The sequence below is a fragment of the Hypomesus nipponensis genome, chromosome 6, assembly GCF_054491055.1.
Source record: "Hypomesus nipponensis isolate SF chromosome 6, ASM5449105v1, whole genome shotgun sequence".
Lineage (NCBI taxonomy): Eukaryota > Metazoa > Chordata > Actinopteri > Osmeriformes > Osmeridae > Hypomesus > Hypomesus nipponensis.
This window is the reverse complement of record NC_140366.1, coordinates 4,855,765-4,862,921: the sequence shown is the minus strand read 5'-3', so window position 1 is coordinate 4,862,921 and position 7,157 is coordinate 4,855,765. Positions and strand designations below refer to the sequence as shown.

The 7,157-nt window shown below is 41.6% G+C and overlaps 2 protein-coding genes across 2 annotated transcripts; one reads left to right on the top strand and one right to left on the bottom strand.

Annotated features, from left to right (window-relative positions):
• Positions 1-1,222, bottom strand: ttc32 (tetratricopeptide repeat domain 32). Its single transcript, XM_084700020.1, has 3 exons — positions 874-1,222; positions 571-737; positions 1-352 (listed from the first exon to the last, which is right to left on the bottom strand). The coding sequence occupies exons 1-3, from the start codon at positions 984-986 to the stop codon at positions 225-227; spliced, it is 408 nt and encodes a 135-aa protein (XP_084556146.1). The 5' UTR covers positions 987-1,222; the 3' UTR covers positions 1-224.
• Positions 1,223-2,203: 981 nt separating this feature from the next.
• efhc1 (EF-hand domain (C-terminal) containing 1) lies at positions 2,204-7,056 on the top strand. The gene is made up of 10 exons (XM_084700017.1): positions 2,204-2,468; positions 2,929-3,150; positions 3,362-3,649; positions 4,189-4,338; positions 4,499-4,691; positions 4,871-5,091; positions 5,406-5,546; positions 5,936-6,149; positions 6,274-6,456; positions 6,895-7,056. Exons 1-10 carry the CDS (start codon positions 2,406-2,408, stop codon positions 6,924-6,926), a joined length of 1,707 nt encoding a protein of 568 aa, XP_084556143.1. The 5' UTR covers positions 2,204-2,405; the 3' UTR covers positions 6,927-7,056.
• Positions 7,057-7,157: the final 101 nt, after the last annotated feature.

Genomic DNA, 7,157 nt, shown 5'->3' with positions numbered 1-7,157 from the left:
TTTGTCAAAAACGTATTTATGTTCATTTAAAAGTGCATTTGTTCCAGTTTAAATTGCAACATAGTATATTCCAGTCATAGTAGCAATTAGTTATCCATTGTTATAGCATTCATGTTACTCAGAAAAAGTAAAACAATTTAAACATTCTACAATTATGGAACCATTTACATGTGTTGGATCAGAGGTACTATTTGGGTCAATTTATTTTCAAAATATTTACAATCTTAATATCCTCTATCGATCTTGTGCTGTCGGTCCAATAAAGTTTGTTTTAAGCTTGTTTTGGCATCTACAAAATTAGCGTTGAGCTCCAGTACTCTCTTGAAGTCATGTTCAGCTTTTTGGGAAAAACCTAGAAGACAAAGTTAAATCATACTCAATAACAAACATGAATACTATAAAGGTCAGAATAATTGTAAGTGCACTTCCATGGAAAAACCTAATTGACAAATATGAATGAACAACTCCATCTAGTGAGCAGATAGGACAATGTGTATGAACACACGGATATCAAAAATATATGAGCAAGAGTTTTTTCCAAGTTCTTTCATACATTGTAATGATATTTACCCAATCGGTAGTGAATGAGTCCTCTGTTGTAGTATGGTACCTCAAACTGAGAATTGGCTTCGATTGCAGAAGTGTAGTCTTCAATTGCCTCATTGAAGTCTACTCTGAAGTACTTAATTTGCCCACGGTTGTTTAGAGCAGAAGCGAGAGCGCCTGCCTCACATTTTCTGTGAATATATAAATATATTTATTATATATGTATATACTGCATGCATGTGACTAAACACTTTCTGAGCAGCAATTGTTAGGCTAAAGCTTGCCTGTAACACAAGAGACACGAGTTAGCCAGCCTAGCTAGCCTACCTTGTTTGCAAACAGGATGAAATAAATGTTGTATATAGAGCCTCTGCCTGTTTAAAATTGCGTTTTTTGAACTCAACGTGGGCATGTTCAAGAGTTTCAGTATCTTGTTCCATGATGGGAGAACGAGCAACCTTCTCGGCTGTTTTTGAGCCGTTTCCGCTCTACATCCTAAACTCCACTCGATTCATAGTATGCCGCTTCCGTTCTGGCAGGCTAGGTTTGTTTGCTAGCTAGCTAGCTAGCTCTGTTGTGCCGACAAAGCACTGATATCTCAGTGACAAAAAGAATATACAATTTACAACATGAAGAAAAGTCCGGGGGTATATCATAAGGCTGCGCATATTCTACTTTGCCCAAATGCTCCCTAAAATGTTGATGATTTTGTTGAGGCAAGGTTACAGTTGTGCAGAAAATATAATTTTAAAACCAAAATAAACTGCCTAATTTAAGTCATGCCCACAGGAGCCAACAGATGTTCGTTGTTTACATAATGCACAATTTACATGGTCTCTTTATGCTGTGCAAATATCAGTGTGCTTGTTATGTTTGAGTAAAAATAACGTTTTTATGTTCTTTAAAGTGCTACAATTTCTTTTAACACAGTTCATCATTCATGGTAAACCCATACTGTACATATATAACACTGGATGAATTAATTGTTTTGAGGAAACTAAACAAATGGCTTCAACAACAAAGACTGCGTGTTTAATCCTAACATGTATTACAAAGTAAAATTCAAAAGCACCTCACACAATTACATCACTATAAACATATTCATATATAATATGTTAAAATACAATGCATGCAATCCATTGCTTTTCCATCTATTGCCATGGATTGCACGAAATAGGAGCAAATATTGCTGTAGCCTAAGCCTACATTATGCTGGATTTGATTTGCACTTCAGGGCCATTTGTTTGGCTATCGAAAAATGTAGCAAATAGTAGGCTACTTATGCCACAGTATAAATTGCGTGTTAATCGTAAAAATCGATAGCCCATATTAGACATTCTCTGGTTCCATGACAATGGTTTCGTGCTGAACCCGCTTTAGTACTTTTGCCCCGGTTCTCCCTTACGAAAATTAGAGTGCAAAGGCCTTAATTAACGCTTTAGTAGCCTAACCTAACAGTTGTAGGTATATCTCTACTTTTAAAAATCCAAATTTTAAAATAAATTGTCAATAACTTTAAGATCTTAGGCTAGTTATACGTTTATAAAAGTAATATGTATTAACTGATAATCTATTTAGTATAATAATTATTTTTCATTCTTGGTTCATCCTGGCCCCTCGATCTCTTCGTTAGATTATTTTGGTTTGTTTTGATTTGCCATAGCAACTGCTGCAAGTGTATGGTATCCTAACATACCGGTCTACATTATTCATTGTAGAAGTGGTGGTAGTGCTAGAGCTACTATATTGTGAATAGTAGCACGTTAGAGCAAACATTGTCTAATACCGCACTAACGTAATCAACTGTAAATACATTAAAGGCACCTTTTTCGTGGATGAGTCAGCCGGAGGGTTAGATAATGTCTGTGAACACTGGCCATGGTTTACCTTTTTTGCCAGGAAATTCTTTTCGGGACATTACGGTAGGCTAGTAGGTTTAAAATTGTACAGTAGATGTTTTTACGATATAAATTGCTTTGTTTACGACATGTATAGCTACTAGTAGTGCCTTAAGGTACTAGTAGTCCTAGTTTTATTCAAACAAATTGGCGCTGTCCTTATTTTTGTAGATTTGTAAAACCTCCATGCTAGTAAAATGGCAGATACAGTACACAGATCTTTAATGAAATGTACTGTAACAATACTAGAAGTGTAAGCCTATGCGCAACCGACTCACACACGATTATCTTTCGGGTACAGTAGTGTAGTCTAATAATGTTTATTATGGAATCCGAGATAGTAGAAGAATTTATATAAAAAAGTTTTGCTAAATGTTTTGTTTTAATTCAAACCAAGCATAGCATACAGTTCAACACATCAACGTAGTGACCAAATAAGAATGTACTTTCCGCTTTCTTGACATTTGTAAATATTTATATGTAGAAGTCAGCTTTCAACCTGTCCCAAACATTGGCATACAAGAATGGGTATGCCCTTCCACGCCGGCCTACGGTGGGCATCGGACAAACCCCCCTCTTATCAGAGCAGCTGACCCAAAATGAGTTCAACAAGCTGTCCGAAGAGACCTCTCTTTTGACGTACGGCACCACCCACCGTAAACCTGCCCTTGACTTCATCCCTGCTCACGTGGCCTATGACAAGAAGGTAGGAGACAATATGTTGCACAAAGGAGACAAACAGGAAAAGCTTGCAGTGGCAGCATGCAGATAAATGTCATGATAATGGATAAATATCCTCATCCAGGCACCATTATCCAAATACAAAACTTCAGTAAATGCATTAGAAACATTGCAAAACGTTTGAGCATACAGTGAGTTTAATTATTTTTCATCCTTGTGTCTCTTGTCTGCTGTAGGTGCTGCGTTTCTATGCATACTTCCAACAGAAAGTGCTGCACTCTCCGGATGAGGAGTACCGCGTTCGTCCTGTGGTCATCTACTATTACCTGGAGGACGACAGCATGCTCATCTCTGAGCCTACGGTGGAGAATTCTGGGATACCCCAGGGAAAGCTGATCAAGCGCCATCGTTTGCCCAAGAATGACCGCGGTGACCCCTACCACTGGAAGGACCTGAACCAAGGCATGGACCTGTGTGTGTACGGTACACGCTATCGCATCACACACTGTGATGCCTTCACACAGGTGAGCGAGCCCATGACACTCTGGGATGCTGTATGTGAGGAAACACACACCCCATGTGACGGTATGTAACAGACGTAGCCACGCTCCGTCACAACAAGTTGTCGTTTGCCACTCGCTGGGTTTCAAACGCACGACCTCTGACTTGCCAAGCGCGACCACTACCATCTACGCCAAAGAAAAGCAAACTATTCATTGATGCGGGTGGCCTTTTACATACCTGAGGAGTGAGTTTCACAGGTTCACACCCTTTACACCGAGGATTTCGATGCCTACACATACGATGCAGAGTCTCATAGGAACAAACACACATATTTGTGTAGGTTATGAGAGTTGCCACAATTTGCTAACATATGGTAAAGAACTACATGTATCTTGAGCCCCAAACCTCCTGGTTGAAACAACCAATAAAAGCAAGCGGCAAACAGGTAGCTTGGTCGTTTTTGTTGGCTCAGTTTCCACCAAGTAATTTGTTGAGGCTGTTCCAATTGCTGTGTGTGAGCCTGACAAGTAAACAAACATCTCTCTTTTGGATCTCTCAGGACTTTATGGAGAGCGAGGGCCTGGTCCTGAACGACCCGGAGCCGGCCCCGGTCGACCCCTACCTCACACGGCGTACCCCGGCCCAGCGCTCTTATGTCACCCCCTCTGACTTCGACCGTCTGAAGCAGTTTGTGACCATGGACCGCAAGGTGTCCAAATCTGTCTCGCCTCTACATCCAAATGATCTGTTTTTGTGTGAAGGGGTGGGGGGGGGAGACGACTTGGTGATTGACTTTATATAGTACCCGGCTCTCATGTCCTTATCTCCCAGACTCCTGATCTCTAGCTTTGTGTCGCTCTTGTATGCAGGTGCTGCGATTCTATGCCCTGTGGGACCACAGTGACTCCCTGTACGGTGAGACCCGACCCGTCACCATCCAGTACTACCTGGTGGATGACTCTGTGGAGATCCGTGAGGTCCACGAGCACAACAGCGGGCGAGACCCCTTCCCAGTGCTGCTTCGCAGACAGAGGCTGCCCAAGACCACCAAGCCATCCTGTGGTAAGACGCAACAATACAACTTTATGTTCCAACGGAAACATATCAACAGGTGCCATTTATGACATGTTTATTGAGAGATGATTCTCTTTGATACCGAAGGTATAGGGCTGCCAAGGAATCGGAATGGCTTCAGGTAGTACCATGTTTCTTTAACGTTTTCATTCAAATGTTTTCATTAGAGCCATTTCCCAGATGTGTGCTGGAGGTGTCATCACAGGAAGTGCAACAGTACTACACCCCGAAGGACTTCTTGGTAGGGGAGACGCTCATGCTGATGGGGAGACGGTTTCTGCTGTATGACTGTGATGAGTTCACCAAGAACTTCTACAAGCAGAACCACCCCGACATTGAGATTAAGCCTAGGGAAGTAGCCAGGAAGATGGAACAGGACCAGAAAAAAGTAGGTGTGCGGGAAGTATGAGTGCATGCATGCTCATGTGTACATGCTTCTACAGTACTGTTCAAAAGACACCCAAGACGTTCTACACAGATATGATCTCTACATTTCTTTTTTGGTCTCCTGTATTTGTGCTGCAGTATAAAATTGCAACGTTCAGAACATTTGTATTTAGTCTTTTCATTTCATAATGTCTTAAAGCATTTTTGCTTTACTTAATTTTTATTTATTTGAGCCTAAGACTTTTGCACAGTACTGTGTGTCTTGTGTGCTGTGGTCTTGTGCATTGTGTCTGATGCTTTGAACGCACCCTTCAGAGCTTTCCGCCTTACAATGGTTACGGATCCTTGGAGGATTCACTCCAGAACTGCTTCTCTCTGGTGCCTGAGCCCCCCAAGAAGGACCTGATGAAGATGCTGGAGAACGACCACAAAGAGCTACGCTATGCTGCTAGGATGGTAAGAGACCAACCAGAGCTTGAGAGAGATAGGGAGAAAAAGAGGGAGAGAGACAGAGAGGAGGTGTAGGGGATGACATACCTAGGGCTTCATACAGTATAACTGTATGAACAGTATATCAGTATATCATGTATGATATCATGTATCATGTATCAGTATATCATGTATGAACAGTATATCATACAGTATAACTGTATGAAGTAAACTGGGAGTTTTGTCTATCCCAATTTCATGTTTTTTGGTCTAATCCAGTGTTTCTCAAATGGGGTCACCGAGGTACTACAATATGTGAGAAAAAATGGAAAATGAAACATGAGAGTAAATCATTAAAATTGATATAAATATGTATTTACAATATCAATTCCATCAATCCTTTATGACAATCATAGGACTCTCAGAATGCTCATGATGAGGGCCGGCGCTTCGTCCTCTCCTACTTCCTGTCCGATGACATGATCAGTATTTTCGAGACGTCCACACGCAATTCTGGGATAATCGGCGGCAAGTTCCTGGAGAAGACTCGCATTCCAAAGCCAGGCAGCTGCGTGGACAACCCCGAATTCTATGGGCCTGCCGACTTTGCCATTGGAGCTACCTTAGAGGGTGAGGCATCACAGGGATGCAACTCCCCCTCCTACCAAAGAAGAAATCTTGTCTAGATAAATATACTCCTCTCAATTCATTTATTTAGCATTTAATGTTCTTCAACCTGTTGTGCCTTCCTTAGTTTTCAGACACAGATTCATATTGACCGATGCTGACCACTACGTGCTCAAATACCTGGAGTCCATCTCGGACCAGATCCCCACTCAGACACTGGTGTCCATTAGGCAGAAGCTAGGGCTTGGCCGGGGCCTGGAACAGGGAGACAACCAAACCAGCATCTCTCCTGAGTTGGGGCACAGCTCAGGTAACACAGCCATTTTTCTGGCTTCTGGTTCGAGATACAACTGTTTTTAAATCATGGTTCCCAACCCTGGTCCTCGGGACACCCTGTCCTGCATGTTTTAGATGTTTCCCTGCTCCAACACACCTGATACAAATGATAGGTTGTTAACAGGCTTCTGCAGAGCTGGATAACAACCCATTCATTTGAATCAGGTGTGTTGGAGCAGGGAACATCTAAAACATGCAGGACAGGGGGTCCCGAGGACCAGGGTTGGGAACCACTGGTTTATAACATTCAACTTATAAAATCTTATGAAGAGCATGATCACAGAACAGTCTAAAACTGACACATCATCAGGGATTTTGCATCATGAGATTGCCGATAGTCTAGATTATTTTGTGTGGGAATCTACCACTTCTAATACATTGTTTGTTTATCCCCTTTGGTCTACTTCCTCAGATGAGATTAAAGAAGCAGAGCAGTCTTCATGATACCAGAAGCTTCCTTCCATTCTAAACAAGTGTCTTTACTTTCCTCGTCTTTGACCCCTTCAACAGATCCTACAATCCATGGCATCATCATACCCATGCAGTATCTTTCTAGTGTTAATAAATGGCATATTTAAATCATTTCAGCTCATTTCCTGTCGTTTTGGAGTAACGATTTTTCTTTTCTTTACTACTGAACCTAGATTACTATATACCTACCCGTCTTGGTATAAA